This window comes from Balaenoptera physalus (assembly GCF_965194825.1).
Source record: "Balaenoptera physalus genome assembly, chromosome: 10".
NCBI classification, from domain to species: Eukaryota; Metazoa; Chordata; class Mammalia; order Artiodactyla; family Balaenopteridae; genus Balaenoptera; species Balaenoptera physalus.
Window position 1 is genome coordinate 68,882,607 of NC_138889.1, and position 25,937 is coordinate 68,908,543.

General features: G+C 47.1%; 1 protein-coding gene across 3 annotated transcripts in view; it reads right to left on the reverse strand.

Annotated features, from left to right (window-relative positions):
* GALNT18 (polypeptide N-acetylgalactosaminyltransferase 18) overlaps positions 1-25,937 on the reverse strand; it is a 339,036-nt gene that overhangs the window by 21,967 nt on the left and 291,132 nt on the right. For all 3 annotated transcript variants that reach the window (XM_082478137.1, XM_082478135.1, XM_082478136.1), the window contains one exon: positions 23,700-23,795. In XM_082478137.1, coding sequence (XP_082334263.1) covers positions 23,700-23,795 — 96 coding nt within the window. The remainder of the gene's footprint in view (positions 1-23,699; positions 23,796-25,937) is intronic.

Here is a 25,937-nt window from a genome sequence, read left to right on the forward strand (position 1 = left end):
GGGGGAGAAGGAAAAGAGCCTTGCTTTCTTAGATTTCAATTTTGCGTGGTGACTGTGACATCCGCAATGTGTGCTAGAAATGGTCTTTGTCCCCTTTACCAAGTAGGAGCGTCTGGCCCCGCTGCAGACAGGGCGGGTTGATTTAAGGGTTTGCTTACTGGTCATTAACCCCTCGACACAGAGGTTACCGTGCTGAGGGCTGCAGGGCACTGATGCTAAACCAGGAACGAAGGGGAGTCATTTCCAAAATGATCTTACATTCACTAACCACAGGACCAGGTACCTATAGGGAATGGAAACATTTGTAAACATTCGTAACTGTGGAAAGCAAGGTCCCTAGCTCAGAAACCCCCTCCCCTTGTGAGCCCACTTCCCCGGGGAGGGGCAACAGGTGAGGCTAAGCACACAAAACCCCCAGGTTTGTAACTGGCACTCAGCCCCTAGACAGCAGTCCACTCAGTTTAATTCAGCAAACACTCCTTGGTGCTGTCTAGGGTGTGGGCCTGGGCGGGCACTGGGGAGCAGAGAGGGGCCAGGCACGGCCTCCCTTGGGAGCTCTCAGCCTGGAGGGGAGACAGCCATGCTGAACAGGGCAGAGAGGACAGCCTCCTGGCCAGGCTTAGCACAGACTAGGAGCAGGCAAAGCGCTGGGGGCCAGAGCTGGAGTGACGAACGCTACCCGGGGCTGGTCAGTGAGTGATGAGTTTTGAGAACAGCTTAGGAAGAGAGCAGTTTGTCCAGATAACTGACCAGGACAAGGGACCTCTGGCAGAGGGAACAGGATAAGCATAGTCACAGAGGCTTGGCACCGCACTGCCATTTGGGAAAAGAGAGTGCCGACGCGGGGTGGCGAGGTGAGGCTGGGGAAGCAGCTTGGGGGCCGCAGAGTTTAGGCAGCACCCTGTAGGCTGTGGGGAGCTGTGACTTCAGATTAATGGGCCCTCCACTTGCTAGCACATCTGAGGGATTCTCAGAGTCTTCCGAGACATTCAACATTCAAGGGGCTTGGAAGTGAGCTGGGATTAGAGGTGACTCAGGCCGCTCGGCAGGCCTGTCTGGAAGAGTTCAGTTGTGAGCCTGCAGGGCAGCTGGGAGAAGAGTAGAGCTTTGGACTGAGGTGTGGTCTCTGAACATAAGACCGAATAGAAAAGGCTAAGCTAGGTCCTCCCACTGTGCACCTGAACCAGGCAGTGGGGGAAGCAGCGTGGGCACGGTTGCCAGGCTCAGAAAGTCTACCTTCGATTCCCAGCTGTCTGTGTGTTTTCCTGTTTCATTCCGGACTTTGTGCCTGCAGCACAGGTGTCACCTCTGTACCACTACCTATGGGGCTGTGTGCAGCCCAGCCAGCCTCATCAGCAATCCTAATCCCCCACCTTGCGCTCTTTGCTCTTCCTGTGTTTGCTGGTATCTCCTGGGCCCAGTGCATCCTTATGAGCCCCTCGGCTTCAGGAGAGAGCCAGGTGACAGGGGTCACCCTGGGCTTCTGCATGGAAACCAGTGAGAAACTAGAGACGAACTAGAAAAGACGGCTGCAGGATTCTTGATGCTGAGAGTTTTATTTGCTTTCTTATAACAGCACCTTGCCTCACCGTGGTCAGATGGGTAGGCCTGATCCACAGGCTGGCCAATCAGAGTAACCCATTGCCTTGGCCCAGGGTTGGTTTCAGGACAGGCATATGACCCAGCCTGGGCCAATAGAAGTCCCCCCTGGATTTCCTGTTTGTAGGGTCAAACTGGACGGCTCTAAGTCCAGAGTTACCTGCTGCCTTTTTTCCTGAGGTAAATCACAGAAGACCCTTCCCCTGTTAGTACAGGAGAGACAAAGTTTACACATAAAAGGAACTAGAGTCAAATGGTGGTGTGAGAGAGAGAGAGAGAGAGTAACGAAAGTGTCATTGAAGCCCCTGGATCCAGCCCTGCCTGAAGCCAGAACAGACATGAATTTGTCAGTTACATGAGATGATAAAATTTCTTTTGCATTTAAGTTGGATTGAGTTGCGTTTCTGTGACCTGCAACCAAGAGTCTTGGATAATACAGAAGATACAGGAGACCTTTCTAGATTACCAAAGGGGATGAGGCAAAAGGATCATGGAGTCATATAGCCCAGTGGTCCTTAGGCACAGGGTGAATGTAGATATCATGTGTGTATAAGGTTTATTCTTTCTTATAATAAAGCAAGTCATTTGTTTTATTAATAAAGTACTGAAGTTTGTGAATGTCTGACTTTTTTTTTTTAACAAGATAAGGAAATATCTCACTCATTTGCATGCCAGTATGCTTTCTTCAGGGGGTGAGAAGCTAGTGAGCCTGGAGGTTCACACAGCCCTAGTAAGTCCCTGGGAGTGGGCTGAGTATCTGAACATTATCAATCATGTGGGTATAGGTGGAGAAGTTGAGAGCTGCAGAGGGAGCTCAAGTTATGGGGAAATAAGATCAGCATTGGTCCAGGATAAGACAATGAACAGGTGCCCTGGACTGGGGTTGCTGGCTGAGCCCCTCATTTCCTGCAGCCTCTGGTGTCTGTCTTGAGGGAGCAGTGCTTGCCAACCGCCCCGGCCTGGACCTTAGCCTCGCATCCAGGTCCTGCTGCTGCCGTTCCTTCCTCATTCCCCCTGCTCTCAACCTGCACCCCACACCTGACACAGATGCCTGCCTGGGGAGCTCTCTCCAGCGGAGCCCTCTGACACGGATGGAGGCCACAGATGAAGGCCACTCCAGGCAGAAACAGGCTGCCAAGGGCCGGAGCACAGAGGAGGCCCCATCAATAGCGATGGCCAGTGCGGTGGGTCAGGCCCCGGAGGCTGCAGACCTGGGTTGTCATGGAGAGGAAGGATGCGCGTGGGATGTGTGTTACCAGAACGAGGCGGGAGGGGGCAGAGCCAGGGACTGGGGCTGGCAGCTGTGAAGAGGCAGGACTGAGCCCGCAATGTCTGACAATGACCCATCTCTGAGAATAGGGCTGGGCCCCCAGTAGTCTGTATTCTGTGACTCTACCACCTGCCCATTGGCGAGAATAGGGCTGTTAAGGGGCCGAGAAGGCTCCCTCCTCCCAGGAATTTAAAACATGAAATGGGGCTTCCCTGGTGGCGCAGTGGTTGAGAATCTGCCTGCCATTGCAGGGGACACAGGTTCGAGCCCTGGTCTGGGAAGATCCCACATGCCGCGGAGCAACTGGGCCCGTGAGCCACAATTACTGAACCTGCGCGTCTGGAGCCTGTGCTCCACAACAAGAGAGGCCGCGACAGTGAGAGGCCTGCGCACCGCAATGAGAAGTGGCCCCCGCTCGCCACAACTAGAGAAAGCCCTCGCACAGAAACGAAGACCCAACACAGCCATAAATAAATAAATAAATAAATAAATAAATAAATAAATAAATAAATAAATAAATAAATAAATAAAATTAGTTAAAACATGAAACAGAGAGACACAGAGATGAGGCAGTACTATAGCTAAGACACATTTAGGGCAACTGTCTAGAGAAGATCTGTGAACTTGTACTGCTGAGAGCTGCCCTGTTCCTGCCTTTCCCCAGGCAACCCTCCCTTCGAGTCTACAAATGAATCACCCCAGGGTTGCTCTAATAGCACCAACCCTTTGTTTTTAGCTTAAACTACCTGTATTTACTTTAGTTGTTGTTGTTGACGGGTGTTACTCCTTCCCATCAAGTCCAGTTGTCCAAGTACAAATACAGTTCTCCTGTTCATCTGTACATTCTCCATCTTCAGGAAAGCTCACGCACCTGCTATTTGCCTGCTGGTGCCATGTGTGCCCCTATTTTGGAAGGTGCCGCTCAAAACTCCTTATAGCTGTGTCTGCTCATCTACCACCACCTCCATCTACTCACTGACAAACGGCTAAGATGGAGCGCATCACATGCACCTAGGAAAATGTGCCCTGACATTCCTCTTTTCAAAACACAACGTCTGCGAACTCTGCATCTGCCTGTGACAGTCAATGCACGCTCCTTAACGTCTCTAACAGATTGATTCACTGCCCTGTCCTGTGAGGCCGCTCCTGTGCTTCCCTCCAGACTGAGCTCTGACACATCCCTGCATCACTAGTGTCAGACCTGGCCACGTGTCTTTAACCAATGGAACGTCAGTAGGAGAGACGCGTTGTCATTTCCAATCAGAAGATTTAAGAGCAATCGTGACATCTGCCATGTCTCTTTTTGCTCTCTGCCTTTGGACTGGTAGCGTCCCAGAGGGGAGCTTCTCCTCTGGTCCCAGGAAAGGTGAAGCGACACAGAGCTGCAGCTGAACTGTGATGACCATGTGGCATGAACAAGAAATAAGCAGTTCTTGGTTTAAGCCCCTGAGATTTGGGGATCATCAGCCTAAGCTGAATGATAAAGAAATCGATTCTAGATGAGGGGGTGTGCGCCAAACCCTAGAATCTGAGACCCTGACTTTGGGGCCAGAAAGTGGGTGGTGAGGAACCACGCCTGGAGGCTGGAAAGACGGTGATCTCTTTTATGCAGCGATGAAACATTTGGCAAAGCTGTTGCCTGCAATAAGTTGGTAGATAAAACATGGCAAATGAGCTTGTGCTTTCGATGTAGAGCACGCCTTTGTTACTGTTGGCTGTTTTTGACAAGCACTGCGAAAGGAAGATGAGGTCAAGGAAGACTTGGATATGTAGCGAGACCAAGAAATGTTTGTTACTGTAAGCCACTCAGATTTTGAGGTCATCTGTTCCTGGAGCATAACAAAGCCTGAACTGGCTGACACACCTATTTTGCCACGCTCCCTCACCAAACAATCACACACAAATAGAATCACAAAACGTGGCGCGTGCGCTTAAAGACAAGTAAAAGAGGCTTGCAAAATATATACCAGGAGGACTTGATCTAGTGGGGCAGGGGAAGGAGAATGATTCAAGGAAGACTGAGTCTGGATTCACGTCCCCAGTCTCATCATTCATTAGCTGTGTGACTGTAGACAATTTACTTGGCCATTCATTCTTTCAATTTATTCATCTGTAAAAGCAAGAGATAATAATGGTACCCACAGCGTAGGGTTGATGGGGGACTACACGGACTTTGTTCTGGTTAATGTTAGCCGTTAGTCGTGCTCTTGTAACATCAGTCTCTCCCCATCAGATTCCAAGATCCCTCAGGGCCGGGACCGTGCTTGTCTTGCTAACTATTGTCTCTGTTATCCAACTCAGTGCTTGGTATGAAACATATACTCAAAACATATTAGTTGATTAAATGAATGCATTACTAAACTATTGCAGGGACATTGAGCTCCAGCTCAGACATCCATCCAGGCTCCCTCCCTGGTGCCTGTTTCATATTCCTTACTCTAAGGGTCCTCTAAGCTTCTCTCTGCTTAGTTCTGGACCAGTACCTTGGACAACACCCTCCTTGTAGCCTTGTAGATTAGTATTTTGGATAGAATAGGATTCTCTCTCCAGGATAAGATTCTCAATATTTGCCCCCCAGGACACAGTCTAATTCTTACCCGGCCCCCATGAGCAATGAGGGGCTTAGTCCCTTGCTGGCACATCACAGCTGTTACCCTGCACTGAATTGAGACGATCTTAGAACGTTCCCAGGGGAGTGTGTGTGTGTGTGTGTGTGTGTGTGTGTGTGTGTGTGTGTGTGTGTAACAGAGTTTTTAACATGCGGTCAATAGAGATCTGGACTCACCAGCAACCTCAGTGATCTGGAAGATGGAGGAAAGATCACGGTAATAAAAACGTGTGGGTTAAGATCCAGCAGGGAGAAGTTAGCCCAGAAAAATGGACTTCCTGGGGATGAAATACTGGTATCTCATTTTAATTTGCAAATATAAATCTTTCTACTGCACCTGCTCTAACACCATCCCCCACTTCATCTCCCTCTTCTCTGGAAAGAGTATAACCTGATTTACTGGGAAAAAAGGTCCAGCTCATGTCTTTACTGGATGTCACAGACCTCGGACAGCAGTGCAGACGGACTGCACTATGACTAGGAAACTGAGGCCATTCTTCTGGGGATTCCTCTTCTTGCCATCCCACAAGACAGGTGCTCAGTAATTGTTTTTGCATGAATGAGTGAACAAACGAATGAGTGAATTAATGAAATAATACAAAGTGAACACAATAGGGCATTGTGATATATTATAAAAATAGTTACAGATTTTCCCCATCCTTGCACGTGAACCACTTTGCAATGTGACTTTGTTACTCCTCCTTTCAAAGATGGAGTCTATGTCTCTGCCCGGTGAGTTTGCGTTTGGCCGTGTAAACTTCTTTGACCCCTGACAACATTTCCACAGCAAACGTGATGCAAGCAGAGACCCGAAAAACACTCACGCGGTTGCGCTTGCCCTTTCTTGCTGCTCTTAGAAACCCCTGTCACCACCATCACGTGAAGCAGCCTGGGATGATGACCCACACAGGGCCCAGAAGCTCCCTCACTTCGGCTGACAGTCAGCTCACCTCCAGAAGCTGACTCAACTAGCTGACCAGCAGTTGGCCACAGTTGCCCGATTGAGCCCAGCTGAGACCAGCAGAAGACAGGGCCAGCACAGTCCAGCCCAAATGGTCGACCCTCAGAATCTTGAGCTAAATAAATGGATGTGTCTTAAGCCACTAAATCTTGGGGTAGTTTGCTATGTGGCAAAAGTGTACTGATCCAGGGAGCTCATTTCACAGGTGTGTCAGGGATGCTGTTTTACTAACACACTTATTTAATCCTCAAAATAACCCGGCATAAGTGGGTGTATTATCATCTCCATTTTTAGATGAGAAAACAGAATTAGAGGTAAATGAACAGACAGCAAGTGGCAGAGCTGGGAGCTGAACTCGGGTCACCTGGCTCCAAAGCCCAGCTCTCGACCACTATGATACACTGCTCTTTACTAAAGAAAGAAAGGAAGGTTCGATTCCACCCCTTTCCACCTGTGCCCCACTCCTGAAGCTCTCTTCCTGCTCTGCTTTTGCTCCGCCATCCTACTTTCTTTAAGGTCCAGGTGCAGCACCTCCTCCAGGAAGCCTTCCCTGACCTCTCAAGGTCTCCAAGACCTGGCCCTCTTTTCCCCTTGGCAGCTGGGACTCTGACCCCTTTTCCGTGGCAGAGCAGAGGCTCCATGGAGCCCTGCTGATCCTGGACTGAAAGCAGCGTGACGTGATGGGGACAGAGTTCTGCTGCCGTGGGGATGAGAGAGCTTTGGGCGTGGGTGCTTTGTCCTGAGCACAGAAGCTGGGGACCGAGGGTGACTGCAGTGGCTGCAGTAAAGGGGAGGTGGTTCCCCCAGTTTGATTCTGCCATCCCTTTCCTCCCACCCTCCCAGTTCCCATGGGGCCTAAGTGTGTACCTAAGGTTTAATCTGTGTTGTCTTTATGGGGCTCTCTCACCCTCTCTCACCCCCTGATATGCTCTGTGCTTCTTTTCCTGGTTGATCTTCCCTTGTTTGCCTCCCTCCTAAGCCTCACCTTGAGTCTTCTGAAAACACCTATCAAAATCCCAGTGTCTTTCAAAGACAGGGCCTTTGCCTGCGTGTATGGTTAGGTCCTTAAAGATGGCTGTTCTCTTGCTCTCTGTACATCCCCTGCTCGACCAGTCCCTGCTTCACTCACATGACTATCCAATCCTCTTAATTATAGGGCTTAATTAACCCCTGAAAACTGATGAGCAGACCTGACATCAATTTGCCCTATAAATGGTAGCCTCCTTCTCCTCTGAGTAGCAAAGACTGCTGCCATGTCCTGGCCACCATTTGCTACACACCCTGGGGTGTTGCTCCAGGACATTTTGCGTAAGATCCCCCTGCCCAATGAACCACTGATGTCTCTGTTGCTGTCTCTGGGCTTTTTCTTTGGGCTCAAGGCTGGGCAACTACAAGGCTTACAGGCCTGCAGGATGCAGTCCCACATTGTCCCTTCCAAAATAGCTCTTCCTGGAGGATACCGCCACTCTTGTGTGCTTTTGAACCTGCTGATTCCCTCATCAGGGACATGAGATGGAGCTGACACTCTCTTCTCCCTGCGGCACTCCTTCCACCCTCAGCTCCTACATTCTGGTATAAAAGCATCTCCTCTTTAAGCATCAGATGTTAGACACCACCACGCTCTGCCGACTTTGTTCTCACCAGGCAGCCCACCGCATCCATCAAGGTCTTTGGCATCAGGCTCACAGCTTCCTCTACATCCCACCAGCAAGACTTCAGAGTCTCAATCAACGAATGACCCAACCTGCACCATGGCCTCAATTCCAGGGAGGGCCATTCACATCCAGACCCCAGCTCTCAGTGCCCGAACTGCTATATCCTTAAATCTTAATCTTGAACATGCCCTCTCTTACTTCCCAACTGCCTGCTCATCAAGCTAACTGAGACCTTTGGAATAATAACCTTTCCTGCCTTCCTCTCCCTCTTGGCCTCTCCAGGTCCCTAGAAAGGCTATATTCACATTCCTGCCGTCAACCCCTCGCCAGCACCTTCAAGTCTTTAATTCCTCATCCTTTTTGCCTTCGACACCCTGTAAACCCCACCTCTGCAGCCTCATACACCTTCTCCACACCCATTCCCTGGAGGTGGAGCTTTCTGTAACTCCAAGAAAAATCACAGAAGTGGGCAAGTTAGACCCATCACAAGCTCCTGGCTTTTACATCATGGGCGATAAAATGCTCCCGTGGCATCAGCTGTCCTCATTTTCCAGGGATAGGTGCCAGGGCGAACCTTGACACCCTAGAAACCCCCAGGGGGATTGAGAAGGTAAATACTGATCAGTCCATATCATGATCATCACTTAAAAGGCTTAAATTTTCCATGAATTTAGTCATTCCTGTATCCAACACATATTTGTCAAGTACCTAGAATGCCCCAGGCAAACATTACTGAGTGACTTCTTAGTAGCCCAGGATGTTCTGAGGAGCTAAAGATACTGCAGAGACATAAATGTGTTCTGTAGCCCAGTTCTACAAGAATTAAGATCTTTTTCCCGCAGAAAAAAGAGTTATGAAATTTTCCTTTTAAGTGTGTCCTTCACCCAAGTCAACCTCCACTCCCACACATGTTCCTGCATTTCGTAGTGTATTTTTGAACAAGAAAAAAAAAAAAAAGCTGTTTTGGTGATTGATTTAGAGAGCCCAGCTCTGCTGAAATTCCCAGTATATTAACACAGTGCTAACCTCAAGGATTCCACTTAAACTCGACGCTGGCAGGACTAACATGCAGCAATGAATAGATTTCAGGAAAAGCAGCTGGGACAAAGGCAGTGTAGTGACAATGGAGTTAGTTGGGAAAATCAAATATAAGAATCCATTTCGGCCCATGATATATTCTGAACACGTCTACTTAGGCACTTTCTTGAAATAGACAAGCATATCCTTAAGCTTCCCTGGTATAAACACAATTCAGACATCCCCACTCGATGCCACCAGCCATTCCCAAATCCCCAAGCCTATTTCTTTTTTTCTTTTTTTTTTTAGATATTTTCTTTCTTTTTTAAAAAAAATAAATTTATTTATTTATTTTTGGCTGCATTGGGCCTTCGTTGCTGCATGCGGGCTTTCTCTAGTTGTGGCGAGCGGGGGCTACTCTTCGTTGTGGTGCACGGGCTTCTCACTGCAGTGGCCTCTCTTGTTGTGGAGCACGGGCTCCAGGCACGCGGGCTTCAGTAGTTGTGGCACGCGGGCTCAGTAGCTGTGGCTCGTGGGCTCTAGAGCGCAGGCTCAGTAGTTGTGGTGCACGACGGGATTAATTGCTCCACGGCATGTGGGATCTTCCCGGACCAGGGCTCGAACCCCTGTCCCCTGCATTGGCAGGCGGATTCTTAACCACTGCGCCACCAGGGAAGTCCCAAGCCTATTTCTTATACTCCTTCTCTGTCACACTCTTAGCCAGGGCTGGTAACACCTCCTCCAGGGGACCTTTGGAAATGCGCTGGGGATGCTTTGGTTCCACATCAGCGTTGATGCTGGTCAGGATCCGGGGATGCTAAACATCCTGCAGTGAGTAGGATGGTCCCACAGGATGAAGAACTGCCCTACCCGAAATGCCACTGACACCCTACTTAGAAACAGCAGCAAGGAGCGGCCCACTTCTTAATGGCTGGCGCTTTGTGCAGAGGGCTGCAGATCACTCATATAGGCTCTGGGGAAACCTCCCCACTTCCTGCTCCAGACGGATGAAAGAAAGAGGGAGTGTCTTTGGACAGGTGGGGAACTGTGCCTGTCTGTTCAGGAGCAGTCTCTCTCCTGAGATGAGATGCTTGTGACTTACATTCTGTCGTTGGCTTGCTGTTCTCATCCCGGGCTCTCCTGGATGCAGTTGTGCAAAACCAGCTTGAGTGGGGGAGTGAGTTACAGAAAGCTCCGGGGGCGGGGGGGGGGGGAGGGTGTTAGTACAGCCCTGCCAATAGGACAACCCTTAGGGTCTGAGAGTCTCTCTTGCATGGGGCTGGGGTCACACGGAAAGACAGGCCAGCTCTGTGTGTCAGCAAGAGTTGGTGGCAGGAGAAGCCCCCGCTCCTGTCCAACCTGTACCCATAGCAACTGGTCCTCATCGAGAAAAGTGACAAGGATCTGGCTTCCATCCCAGTGGGGGAGGGCACATCTCTCAAGCTCCCATCCCTGGGTCTCCATGAAAAGATACTAGGTCTAAAAGAAGAAGTACAGATCCTGCCAGAGCCTATCTTGACTGATAATAACTCATACTACCAATAAAAGTAACAGCAATGATGATGTATTAATTGAGGACGGACTGTGTGCCATGCATAGAGGAGAGCATCCTATGCATTTCTCCATTTAACCCTCACAAAACCTCTATCTGATAGAGTCTATCAGATAGGTGAATTTAACTCCAGTTTACAGATGAAGGGTCAGGCTTCTGGGTTAAGGCTGGTAAGCGGCAAGGCCAGTGTGTCTGGGCAGGCTGCTAGGAGGTCGTGTTATGAAGACTACCTTCATTCACTAAAAAGTCTTTATGAACAACTTTATGAACACATCCATTTGCTAATCAGAGGTGCACTGAACCCTACTCTGCGCTAGGCAGTGTGCTAGGCACCAGGGATACACTGGAGAACAAAGCAAAGTGCCTGCCCTCAAGGAGCTTACGATGTAGTGGTGGAGAGAGACCACTAACAAGTACACCAATTCACGTATATATCCATCAACTGTGATGACAATTACATTTATACAGACAGCTATCCCTCAGTATCTGTGGGGAATTGGTTCCAGGACCCCCGCGGATACCAAAATCCACGGATGCTCAAGTCCCTTATATGAAATGGCACAGTACAGTTGGAGCATCCTTGGGGTCCGCATCCTACGGGGAGAGGGTCGTCCCAGTTCCTCAGGGCAAAGCAGGAGCTCCACAGGCAAGGGCATGCGCAGAGAGCCCTCATGAGTCAAGAGAGCTGACTCGCCTGTGTTCCGTGGCCTGGCCCACGGTGGGTGGGAAGGACAGAGTTGACTGGGTAGTATTTTCAATTCTCCTTCAGCCCAGTCTCTGGACCCTGAAGTCCTTTCAGGGAGGAAACTGCAAATTAAACTCGGTTTTCCTTTAGATCCCAAGAAGAAGAACATGCCTGGTGGTTGGCTAGATCGGCTACTCCCTCCCTGTATTCTCACCGCAGCCTTTATTCATCCAGCAAGTGTGCCCTGAACATCTCTTCGGTGCCAAGCCTTCATCACACCACACAGTGGGGGCTTATTGTCCTGTCTCTGTCCAGAGAACTTCCTGAGAGTGGAGGCCACATATCTAATGAAACCAGGGAGGCAGTCCTGAGTCATGGCTCGGAGCGTGGGTTCCCAGTTAGGCAACCAGGGTTTCAAGCCAGGTGCTACCTCTTGGTAATTATGTGAGTAGTTTCTCCCCTGTACAAATGGGGTAATAGCAGTACCTACTTCCCAGGGCTCTTGAGGGTTTTAACGGAGATTATACACACAAAGCATTTAGAAAAATGCCTAGAAACAGTAAACAATAAATGTAAGCTGTCGTTAGCATTATCTTTAGGCAGCCTAGCAACCTCCCCAAAACTGTTGAGAGATTGCCCTAATTAGAATAAGAAGCCAATGTTACTGAGCCCCATTCCGTGCCAGGCTTGGTGCCAGGCACACAGGAGTTTGTTACTTGATTTAAATCTCAGCACCCACCCCCGCTTTCCTGATCAGAAAGCTGAGGCTCAGGGAGGTGAAGTGACTTGTAAGAGACCACAAAGCCAAGTCGGGTTCCAAATTCAGCTCCTTGGACGCTGGCTCAGTGACCCATCCCCAAGCTTGGAGGCAAAGCTCTCCAAGAACGGCAGGTGAGTTGTGGGAAGCTCAGCCTCTGTCTGGGTCGTGAGCTGGAACCAGTTTCCTCATCGCTGGCCCACTGCGGGGCCACTAATGACCGCTCCTTCCCAGCCTGTGGGAGCTTAATAAAAGTCACACAAAACTCACTGTTTTCAACACTGGTTGTGGAGTTTGGACACGAAGTGAGGAACATATCGTGTGGAGTGAATAACAAATCAAGTGGGCTCCTGGTTTTTTTTTTTTTAGCACTGGAGCTGCGGGAGCAGCCCAGGGTTCGGCATCGCTTGGGGAAAGAGGAGGTCACCACTGCAGCATGGACACCTGTGTGCCTGTGTCCCGGGCTGAGCTGACATGTCAGGGCCACGGCTCTGCTCGGTGTGCAACTACTGAGAGGGAAATGGCAATGGGGTACTTTCCTAAAGCAGGGTGAGACCAGCTCCAGGCAGATACTCACGGGCGGGCCCAGCGGGTGTCTGTGATGGAGACGGAGCCCTGATGGTCACCTGGGCCACACCCTGTGGAGGAGCCAGATCTAAGGGAGGCGGTGCTGAGATTATATGGATTATAACTGGCGTTAGAAAGACTGCGTCACTGGCCGCAATCACACATGTGCTATGGGCAGAACCGGGCCTAGATCCCAGCCTCGCCTGACCCCAAGCTTGTGAGGGCATCAATCACTGCCCTGGGCCCTCTGGAGCAAAAACTACCCCCTCAAACAAGCAGCCTGCACTGCGAAAGTGAGAGGGCCGAGGGGAGGAGCTGAGGGATGGCTGTCCGGAGGATGTGCAAGAAGCAGGGCGTCCTGGGGCTAGACGCTGCATCACCCCAGAGGCCCCACTCACTCTGTATCCCACAGCAATGGTGGCCCCTGGAAACGTGTGAGGCTACAGCTCAGAGGCTAATAAATAGAGACCCACCAGATGACCTATCGATTCCACTTTTGGGTATTTATCAAAAAAGTAAAAGTAAAAACACTAATTAGAAAAGACAGAACACACCACAATGTTCATAACAGCACTATTTACAGTTGCCAAGATATGGAAGCAATGTATGTGCCCATCAACAGATGAATGGATAAAGAAGATGCGGTATATATATATATATATATATATATATATATATATACACACACACACATACACACACATACATATGTATATAATATATATATTTTATACACATACATTATACACACACACACACACACACACACACACACACACACACAATGGAATATTACTCAACCATAAAAAAGAATGAAATTTTGCCATTTGCAGCAACATGGATGGACCTGCAGGGTATTATGCTGAGATAAGTCAGACAAAGACAAATACTGTGTGCTATCACTTATAGGTGGAATCTAAAAAAATAATACAAACTAGTGAATATAACATAAAGAAACAGACTCACAGATATAAAGAACAAACTAGTGGTTACCAGTGGGGAGAGGGATGGGGGAAGGGGCAATATAGGGGTAGGGGATTAAGAAGTATAAACTATTAGGCATAAAATAAGCTACAGGGATATAATGTACAACATGGGGAATATAACCAATATTTTATAATAACTATAAAGGAAGTATAACCTTTAAAAGTTGTGAATCGCTATATTGTACACCTGTAACATATAATATTGTACAGCAACTATACTTCAATTTAAAATAAAGAATTGTGAAGGATCTGAGACTTCACCCTACTAAAAAGCTAACCTAACAGATGCTGGTAGAAAATACAAGATTCTTGGGTCAGAGACAAGGGACTATTTTGCTCTGTATCTTACCATAGTCAATCTCTACTTTAAGTGGAAGAATTAACAATGTATAGAATTACAAAAAAAAAATCATCAAATTAGCATTCGGAAGCTCTAAGAAATATAAAATAAAATATTAAATGCAGAGGATGTATTAAGAAAATGAAGAGATCCAAATAATCCTATTTGGATTAGTTTCTGAATAATGCAGAGCTGGAGGTGGCCAGCCAGACCTTCAGGACAGGGTAAGGCTCCCCCAAGACCGTAATCCAGTCAGGGCCCTAAACTAACAGTCCTCAGCTGATGCCTGGGCAATAAAACCACACATAAGGATCCAAGAAACAAACTCAGGGAAGTTTTTCAAAACCTCACAACCACTTGGTGCCTGGCATTCTCATTTATTTACAGATAAAAATCGCAGAGAAGTGAAGAAGTCTGCCAAAGGTCGCAGAGAAGTGGCCGGCGATTTAAATTCTTGTCCCACAAAGTAAAACTTTTTCAACTGTCTCTCAGATGTTACTTGAAAGTTCTGGGGGTGCAAGCACAGTCCATGAAGGGCCTCTAATGCCGCATGCATTGGCCTTGGGAGCATTGCCAACCAGGCCAGGGGTGATGGCTTTATCATGACCCCACATGGGAATGGCAGTTTCTAGAGAGTGATTAGCAGACAGAGAAATAAGCTAGTTTTCTCACTCATTTCTCTCTCTCTCTCTCTCTGCATGTGTGTGTATATGCATGGAGAGCCAAGTGAGAAAAAAATGAAGAAATTCTAGAAATTCCAAAAAGCAAAGGCAACAAATTCCATCTACCGTTCCACACTTCTCTTAAACACATTGCCTGATCTAACAGGGAATTCATCTCCGGGGTAAATAGAAGACTTCTTTCAACTCAATTCTAATGTTTATACCTTGAGTCAAAAAGCACTTCCTGAAGCATAAACGTGGCAGCTTCAGTATTTCAAAAACTTTAGAAAGAATTTAAGTTCCTTTCATCTTCCTTCTTCTACAGCCAAAAATTTACCTTCCTGTGGAAAAAGCACTTTTTTCCCCCTGTGTCTTTTACAGTCTAGAAGATTCAGGCAGAAAGAATGGGAGAGGTCTCCAGACCTTTTCTTGTCCCGTTTCTCCTCTGATGGCCTAATGAGAAAGTGGCTTGGGGCCGTAGGTTGCACCGTATAAACGGTAATTTCTAAGTGTCTGACTACCTCTCTAGATCTGCGCTCTTCCAGGTCAGGGACCTGGGTAAAGCTGTCTCTGCCTCTCACAGTTCTTGGCCTAACATAATACTCAATGCATGTTTGTTGAATGAACAAATGAAGGAATGAGTGAGTGAATGAGTGATCGATTGAATAAACAGAGCCTGTGGGGAGACCCCATTTTTGCATTTTTCCCAGCAGAAGAAATTTTCCAGGCTGTTACACTAATTAGGGCTAATATTCTCAGTTATTTTGAGGATTGCTTGAAATTTGCTGCTAATTTAAATAAAATGGTTACGTTTACTCATTAACCAATTAGCAATGCTTCAGCAACTTCACCTCACTAATTTGATTAGTTACACTAGGCTTTCTCCTACCCAAGGCCTTCTCTGAGACCCGGGAATATCACAATGCTATCAGAGTGAACTTTAAACAACGTTTAAGCAGAATCTCTCAAAGGGTTGAAACACAGATGTGAACCCCACCCCTCTTCCTCGTCCAAGCTGCCTTTGGGTCTCTGATGTCTTTGGGCCCCACTATAAGTTGCTCTACAATGCCACTCTATCACTAGACCAAATTTGTTCTTCAAGGGAAATGAAACTTTCCAAAATATGAGGACTTCCTGAAAGACAACCTAGCATGTGTTTGATGAATGAATGAATGAAACTGGAGGAGAAAATGGAACACAAAATACAGGCATCCTTCCTAGCCCTGTCTTGGCCAGTAGATTGTGCTGTGACCCCAGGCAAGTAGTTCACATCCCCAGTTGCCATTTTCTTGTTTTCTTATTTGTCAGAGGAGGAAGTGATTTAGAAAATACCTAAGTTTGTGTGGCAGAGACAAGGCTTCCTGGGCACCCAGAAAACCCTAACTTCTAGTGAGGCAGGGCCATGTGATAGCTCTGGTGAATCGAATGTGACAGGAAGTGATGTGAGGCACTTTTCATCTGAGGCACAGAAGTCAGGTTTCTAGTCACACTTTTCCTCTTTGGGGGTGTTGGGGGTTGAATTGTGTACCTCAAAAATTCATATGTTGAAGTCCTAACATCTAGTACCTCAGAATGCGACCGTATTTGGAAATAAGTATAATAAATAATTACACTGCAGATGTAATTATTTAAGTTAGGATGAGGTCATTCTGGAGTGGTGGCCCCTAATCCAATATGACTGGCATCCTCATAGAAAGGGGGAATTTGGACACAGACAAGCACACAGGGAGAACACCATGTGATGATGGAGTTCTGCTGCCCCAAGCCAAGGAACTACCAGAAGCTAAGGAGAGAGGCCTGGGACTGATCCTTTCCTAGCGCCTTCGGAGAGAGCATGGCCCCTGCCAACATCTTGGTCTTGGACTTCTAGCCTTCAGAACTGTGAGATGATAAATTTCTGTTCTCTAAGCCACCCAGTCTGCACTCCTTTGTTATGGCTGCTCTAGGAATTAATTGGGGGGAAAGACCATGTGCTTCGACTGTGAATCCACAAGGGTACCCAAGTCACTAAGGGCCTGGAGAGTCACCCCACCTTTAGCCAACTTTGTGAAAAGACTAAGAGAACTACCTAAAACCTGGAAATAAGGCAAAAAAGGACGGGAGGTTACCTATCCTTTCAATATCATAACTGGAGCATCGTCTAACAAGCCCACCCAAGAGTATGTAATTTTCCAAGAGAATATACCTGTGTTTGACTTTGTTATTTACCTTTTGATTAGTACCCAGACACTATGAAGTTAAACGTTAACTTCTAGATTCCTGTCTGGGTAGAAAAGATGACTTTAAAGGCTATGACTTTATTTCCCTGTAGGACATTAACTACTTTTGTATCTAATCTATAATCTTATTCTAACACTCCTTTTTAGAAAATGCTTACAGATACTGAGCTCCTCAAATACTTTCAGTACCTGCTTACTGTTTCCCTTATTAATGAGTTAGATACGTTTTTATCCCTTGTTCATTTTAATTTGTTTAATGTTTCATGTAAAATGTTTTACTTTTTTGAACTGACAAAATTAACTTGTTTGGTTAATGCCAGTGAGGTTTGGGGATTGATTATTACCTGGCTGATACAGGTTCTCTCTGGTTTTAAAACCCCAAATGAAAAAAACTTAGAAATTTGGAAGAAGGAAACAATGAAGGGAAGTTCATCCTTAAAGTCGGCAGGATGAACTTGGCCAGGTCGCAGTCCTGCCTTCTTGTCCTCTTCCTCCTTCAGCATTCTTGCCTGGCTGAAATCCAAGGCGTGCAGCTCAACTGTGGCCACATACATAATTCCCGAGAAAGAGAAGAGTTCAAGCCCTGGCTGGGTTGAAGACTGAGGATGAAATGATACAGAAAAGTCTGTCTCCAGCACTAGAATGGCAACTTCGTGAGGGCGACTTCCATATGGCTTATCACTGTCTCCCAAGGCCAAGAGCAATATCTGGCATATTATGGACTCTCATTCGTTAAAGAAAAATTTAAAAAGGTAATGAATTAAAAAGTCATAGAACTTCAGGGTGGGAGTGCCCTTAGGGATTTCTCAGCTTAAGCATCCACATGACATAGGAACCCTGCACAATGCCCCTGGAGCCCACCAAACATGGCTTGGACACCTCTGATGATGGAGGGGTCACCATCGCCTGAGCCAATGACTGGGAAAAGTTTCCTTTATACTCAGTCAAAAAATCTGTGTCCTTATAAGTTTGGAAGTTTCATGTCTCTCTTAAATCTACTCCTCTCCAGGCTAAACAATTCCCATTCGTAAGGACATGGTCTTGAATCTCTTTACCAATCTGGTAATAATTATCCAATATTTACTAAGCAATGACTGTGTACCAGGTTTGTTGTCTAAGTGTTTTACGTGCATCAATTTATTTAATTCTTATAACAACCCTAAAAGGTAGATACTACTAAAATCTCTACTTTATAGGTTATGAAATTGACACAAAGAAGCTATGACACCTATCCAGGGAAGCGGGTTAGTAAGTGGTAGGGCTGGGATTTGAACCCAGGTAGTCTGGTTCTTGACCTCTCTATATCTCATCATTTGCCTTTCAACATTTTTACGCTTCCTATCAAGTGTGATGCTTGAGGAGGAACACGTGAGGTTTCATAACAGAGCCCAGAAAGACTGTCACCTCGGGCAGGTCTCTGTTCCCCAGACAACAATGTGAGGTGCCACATCCCTCCTCTGGAGTTGTACAGCGCACAACCTGCATAACTGGATGTGGCAGTCCCGTCTGTGAACTTTCCTGGGTTCTCCTTGACCTCTGTGGCCATGGTACCAAGAGATTTGCCGAGAGCTGTTAGTAGGAGGGGAAAATGTTCCTGGAAATGCATATTGAGCACTTAATTTGGACCAAGTCTGGGAGATTCAGAGTATCCCTGAGGCCTGTATCTGTCCACAGTCCCCTTCTGAGATGTACCCTGACCTTGTACTAAGGTGATATCCCTGAGCTCCTCCTTTTCTCGTCTCTTCCATGAGCCAATGAAATTCTTAAGGGCGACTAGATGCCTTTGGGAAGCCTTGAGAGCCAGAGGCCCTGCCTCCTCACCCATCGCTTACCCCTGTACCCATGTCCAACCCTAGTGGATGGATGAACTCCCGCCAAGGATACTCAGCCCATCTCCAGGATGACCCAGTTCTCCCCAGCTCTCCCAACTCACTGGGAAGGCCATACTCAACAAACTCCTGCCACAGCAGAGTACCTACACCTCTCTGTTCTGGGAAATGTGTGTGATTTGAGGCTGGTCTCAAGCCTCCTTACCTCTGGGCTGTGCACCTCAGCTGCAGGCCTGGTAGGAGAGGGCAACTGGGCCCAGTGTTCCATATACAGCCCACGTATACGAGGCTTCTGTGGGGAACGGGGAGGGGGACCCAAGTCTGCTTGCTGCAGCTCCACATCGAGAAGCTGATTTACAAAGCATCAAGGGAAGGCAGCTCCCAGAATTCCTGGCAAGCACAGCACAAACTCACAGCTTCCCAGGCCAACTGAATTTCAGAACAAAAGAATTCGAAGTAAGCAGATTGTCAGAGCTGGCAGAGCTGGGCCTGGAGATGGCCAGTCCAACTTCCTCACTTGCAGATAAGGATACAGACCCAGACAAACCTAATCAATGGTGCTAGAGATCAGAATTGTCATTACCTTTGTGTAGAGGTATTGACCAAGAGGCGCAGTGAGGAAGCCCACTGGGATGATGAGTTTGATCTGGGTGGTGCCTGTACAGTGCCTACAAATGTGGAAACTCATTGAACTGTACACCTAAGATGTGTGTACTTTAGTGTAAAAGTACACCTCAGTAAAAGAATAAAACAAAATAAAGGCCCAGAGAGGGTTAAGGTGACATTGCAAATGTGTGGCAAGACCAGGCCTAGGACTCAGGCTTCCTGATGCCCCATTCACTGCCCTCGCCCCTACACCACTGCATTTTTGCTGCTATAGCAAAATGCTCTCGTAGTCTATGGGTCGGCTTTGACCAGAGCAGGAACCCACGGCACATGGCACATGAGGTCAAGGAAAGTCAGTCCAATGTGGGTTGGAGTTAGAAACTTGAGGGTATTTATACTGAGCAAGGCTCAATGAGCAGTAATAATAATAATATTATCATTATAGCAATACTAATAGCTAACATTTATTGAGCACTATTTAAATGTATTACATCCTTTCAACAACCGTTATGGTATATACCGTTATTAATCTATAATTTACAGATTAAAAAAATAGGCCCAAATCGAAAAACCTGCCCGAAGGTTCACAACTAGAAAGTTTCAGAGCTGACATCTGGACTCAGGCGAGCTGGCTCCAGAATCCACACTCCTAACAACACAGACTGCCCCATGTTGAATCACCTGCAGCTGGCAGACTGGCAGCCTCTGCTTGAACAGACAGCCATCATCCCGCGGAGGAAACACCTGACGCTTGGTCAGTGATCTAGATAAGCACCAACCCTGCACATTTCCACACAGATTTGTTAAAAGAGAGTTTACCTGTTGTGTTCTTGATCGTAAGCATTACAAAGCAGAGAGGGAATTTACACAAAGACCGAACTACCTGTGACCTGGCCATCTTGACCCACACTCAAGAACAACTGAAGACTCAGGTGCCTGGCTGCATTTATAATCAGAGAAATGCAAATTAAAACTACAATGTGATAGCACTATACAACCACCATAATGTCTAGAAGTTTAAAAAGACAGACAGTACCAAATACTGGCAAGACTGGGGAATAACTAGAACTCTAATATATGGCTGGTGGGAGTAAAAATTAATACAACTACTTTGGAAAACTGACAGTATTTTAGATGGCTCTGGCCGCCATAACAAAATGCCACAGGCTGGGCGGCTGGAACAATGGAAACTTATTTTCACACAGTTTTGGAGCCTGGAAGTGCAAGATCAAGGTGCTGGCATTTCGTTTCTTGTGAGGGCGCTCTCTTCCTGGCTTGCAAACGACTGCCTCCTTGGTGTGTCCTCACGTGGCAGAGACAGGGAATGATGGAGCTCCCTGGTGGCTCTTCTTAGAAGGACACCGATCCTCTCAAATCAGGGCTCCACTTTATGACCTTATTTAACCTAATTACTTCCTTACACCGAATACAGTCAGGATTAGCACTTCAACACGTGAATTTTGGGGTGACAATTTCAGTCAAGAGCATTCTGCTCTTGGCCCCATGAATTCCTTTCCTTCTCTCATTCAACATACATTCATTTCATCCCGACAGCCCCAACAGTCTTAACTCATTCCAGCATCAACTCGTCTAAAGTGCAAATATCATCTAAATATCATCTAAATCAGATATGTGTGAGACACAAGGTATGATTCATCCGGAGGCAAAATTTCTCTCCAGCTAAGAAACTGTGAAATCAGACAAGTTATGTGCCTTCAAAATGTGATGGCGGGACAGGCATAGGATAGATGATCGCGTTCCAAGAGGGAGAAATTGGAAGGAAGAAAGGGTTGATGGGCCCCAAGCAAGCCCAAACCACAGCAAGGCAAACTCCACTTGATCTTAAGGCTCAAGAATAATCATCTTTTATCTCGATACTCTGCCCTCCAGGCCCACTGGGGTGGCAGCATCACCCTCACGGCTCTGCAGGGCTGCCTGCCCCTTCAGCTCTCTGGAGTGGTCCCACCCAAGGTGCTCGCTGCTTTGGCCCTACCCCTCTGGTACTGGGCAGGGCCATCCTTGCCCACTGAAACCAGAGCAGCAGGCCCATCCTTTGAGGGAACAGCCTTACCCCTGGGCCTGTGGTGGCAGTGGCAGCCCTGATGGTCTCTAAATCACCTTCAGTATCATTCTTCCCTTTTCTTGAGGAATAGTGCATGTTCACAACTGAATAGCTATATGGTCCCATCTTATAGAATCCAAGAAGTCCAATAGCATTCCTTCACCCTGCCCCACTTTTTCTTTAGTTCAAACTGGCAGTGTCTCTGCTGGTATAAGCCCATCTCTACTGATGCCTTCTGCTGTGAGATGACTGATTAAGTCCATGAATCCCACCCACGATCTCTTAATCAAATGGTTGTTCAGTCACACTCTTGGTATTCTCTCCAGAAGAAGCTTTCTCATTTTTGTGCAAGATGGACAGGCTAAGAATTTCCCAAATCTTCAAGTTAAGGTTAAATGAGGTCGTAAGGGTACAGCTCTGATCCAATTGGATTAGTGTCCTTTTAAGAAGAGACACCAGAGAGCTTGCTCATTCTCCCCCTGTCACGTGAGGACACAGCGAGCAGGCGACAATCTGCAAGCTAGAAAGAGAGCTCTCAGCAGAAACCAACTCAGCTGGCACTTTGATCTTGGACTTTCAGCCTCATAACTGTGAGAAAATAAATTTCTATAGTTTAAGCTACCCAGCCAATGGCATTCTATTATGGCAGCACTAGCAGACTAATGCAGGTAGTGTCTACAGAAAATGAACATATACTGGTTTGCAAGGCAGAAATAGAGTCACGGATGTAGAGGACAAACATATGGACACCAAGGGTGGAAAGCTGGGGAGGGGGGTATTGGTGGGATGAATTGGGAGATTGGGATTGACATATATACACTAATATGTATAAAATAGATAACTAATAAAAGAAAAGGAACATATGTCAACCCTATGACTCAGTGATTTGACTCCTAGGTAAAAATCCAAAAGAAATTAGTACATATGTGCACCAAAAGACATGGACAAGATGTTCATAGCAGCAGTATTCGTAATACTCCCAACCTGGCAATAGCTCAACTGTCCATCAACAGTAGACTATATAGTGAAAATGGTATATTCATAAGATGCAATACTACATAGTAACAAAACTGAGCAGATTACAACTACACGTAACAGTAAGGAAGTACTTTACAGATATGATGGAAGAAAGATGCCAACATGAGAAAGCATATACCCTATGATGCTATTTACATAAAATTCAAAATCAAGCAATAATGTTTTTTCTTGACCTGGGTGCTGGTTACATGAGTGTGTTTGCCCTGAAAATTCATTAATCTTGTACACTTATAATTTGTTTATTTTCTGTATATATGTTCTATGTCAATAAAAAGTTTACATAAAAATAGTCACTCATTAAAAATGTCACAGCATTGTAATAATGGAGAAAGAGTTGCTATACTGAGTGGTGTGAAGACAGTGCAATCTGCTGACCTGTGACTGGCCACTCAGTGATATCACAGCAGCTTGGCCCACAGAAAGGACAAGGTGGTGGAGATCACAGTGGACAATTGCTGGGAAGTCTTGGCATAGTACACCAGGCACACACACATCGCAATATCCTTTAGCTGTGTGTTTAGGCAGGTAACAACTCTTTTAAGCACTAAATTGCAATTGCACAAATATACACATCTTCTATACTAAGATACCTTTTACAAATCATTGTACACTTCTGGAGGTAAGATAAGTAAACTCTGAAAATGTCAAGTCATAACAGGTCAGTCTATGGCACTCTTGGTCAAGGATTGCCCATTGTACTTTGTTGAACAAACCATTTCTCTTGCCAGTGTCTCAACATCCTCTGCAGATATCTGAAGCCTAGGCTATGAATGGAGAATTTTGGGGGGATAACTTACTTTCCTAGTAGCTTCCCTTCATTCTCCACCAGAAGGTCAGAGGAACCAGAAAGGATCTCATGGCTATAAATTTTGGTCCCAGCTATGATCTACTAAAGGGCAGAGCCTGAGGCTGTGAAGTGGCACTCCGAAGGGACTCTGAGACATCAAGGAGCCTGGGGAACTTTGGGTTCCCTCCTGCTAGGGAAAGGCATGGCTGCCAGGGCCAGGGCTGTAATTTACGCACAGTCTCCCCAACGGAGGCAGGTGTTCCTCTTTAGAGATGTATCGCCTTCCTTGTGCCCCACCCCAGGGCATCCTGGTGTCCCAGCATCTGCTCCTTCAGACTCCTTCCAGGCATGGCAGGTATGACTCTCTTTTTTGCTCATGAGGATACTTCTTAATGAAAAGCTCCCAAGACCTCTGGGCCCAGAGTAGCCATGACAGAGTTTAGCTTTTCCTTCCCCACACCAGACACACACGTGCACGGGGATCTCTCAGAGCACTCACCTGGGGTGTCATCCCGTGGCAGATGTACAAGATAGGAATATTCTCTGTGTCTGGACCCTGATCAAGACACAAATCAGTCTTCAGAGAGTTCTGCAGCTGAACACCAGAGGAGAGGCGGCCACACCAAAGAGAAAGGAACAGAGAAACAGATGCATTAAATCAGGAGAAACAAGCATTCCACCGCGACAGGCTCTGCTTCCATAATCAATCCGAGGCCCCCTGAATACTATGGAAACCAACAAGCACCAGCCCAGCTTTTGCCTTGCATCAAGGTGCTGAGGGAAGACCAGCCTCCTCTGAAGGAGAAGCATTAGGATGCTGTTAAACAGCAAGCTGGGTTTGGGGAGTTGAGATAGTCTAGGTAAAAATAAAAGATATGCATGAACACACACACGAGATGGTACTAGATTTTTCACCCCCTCCTTTTGCACAAGGGTGGCATAATGGCCTTCAGAAGTCCGTGGATAGAAGTCTTTGTTCTTGAGGGTTGGGGGAAGTGGGCAACATGTCAGCTGTTTGGGGGCCTGGGATATCCTCTAGGACCAGGCCTTCTCTGCTTCCTGCAGATCCAGCAGTGGTTGGCCAGGCCCCAGCGGAGGCCCAGCTGATGAGAGTTCTCCAGAGTGGGAGGTCTGGTGGGAGAATAAGAGAGAAGGGGGCCAGAGTGGGAGCAGGAGAAGAGAGAGGTATCTCTTATCCTCACCTACAAGCACATGGCAATCAGCAGAACAAATGTCTGGGTACCATGAACCAATGTCTTACCACATCTAGGTAGGAAAGCCGATATTCAATGTCCCCTTCTGGCTTAAGCTCACTCTCAGCCTTTGGAAAGGGCAGCTTGTGGTCCACATGGTCTGGCTCCCATGCCATAGCTGAGTAGACCATGGTGGGCACCAACTCATAGCTTAGAATGAATTAACAATTGTCTTTCTTTCCTCCTCTCTCCTGATCCTTCTCTTTCCGGAATGTGACTATCTCATTATCCTCTTATTCTGTCCTAGGAGTCCAGATGAGAGACCAGACACCGTGTTCAGTGGGTGCTGGCCACTAGGATGGTGAGGTCATTTAGACTGGGTGTGGTGGATCTGTTGGGCCATGTGCAAGCAGGGGAATCCAGTGGTGATCAAGGAGGAGATAAGGCAGGAGGCAGATAGATTTAGAGACAAGAGAGATCATCCTGCCCCCGTTGCGGTTTTAGTGGCTTCCCAGCTCGAGTGCTCATGTCCAGCTGTACTTTAGTTCCTAAGCCCATGAGAGAGTTTGTGGTATCTTTACCCACCTAAACTTGAGCTAGCTTCAATAGCTCTTTTTAGCAATCAAAGCACTCTGTTCACAACAGGAGGCTGTAGATCAGAATCCAGGGGAGACCAGGGCAATGGGCCACAGGTGGGTCATCTATCTGGGGAAGGCCAGAGGCAGACAGCAGCTAAGTTTTCGTAGTCCTGATGGACGTGGCAGGAGTGCAGTGAACCTAGTTAAGGGGTGCGAAATGGAACAGATAACCAGAGGCCCACGTGTGCTCTATGCGTCCCCTGTTCTTGACAGGGGACAAGGAACAGAGTCAAATTGTTTTCTCTTGAGCTCCCTTTCCTTTACTGGGTGATAGCGGCTCAATCTCAAACTTGAAGTTTAGAGGTTCTGCATAAATATGAACATGTGTCAGTTCCCTAGGCAGGGCCCCAGAAGCATCGATGCAGCAAATCCTCTATCATAAACCAACTACTTGGCTGGCCTGTGTGGGAGGAGCATATGCAAATACTCTCTGGACTTCTCCCACAGCCCATGGAGGGGTGGGTGTCACATTTGAAGCCGAACACTGTAATCCATCAGTGAGACCTGCTAACTTCTACTGCAAAGAGAAAGTTCCAGAAAGCCCTGATGTCAGACTTGGATCTCCCCTGGATCCCCGAAGCTGGCCTCTGAATGAGGGGTGGGTGGTGCCTTTTGATAAAGTCCTCCTTGGCTCTGTGTCATCCACCCCCCATTAAGCAGGTGGTCTGTTGAGGAAGTTGGGAGAGACAGGCTAAGATAGAATCCTGGCTCCAGCTGTGTGGCCTTGGACAAAGCAACATAATTCCTTGTCTGTTTCCTTCTCTCTCAAATAGGGATAATACTAGTGCCAACCTCATAGGTTTGTGGATTAACTGAAACAATATCTACAAGTACTCAGCACAGGGCCTGACAAATAGCAAATGTGCAATAATTGTTAGCTGCTATTATTACCACTATAACCTTTCT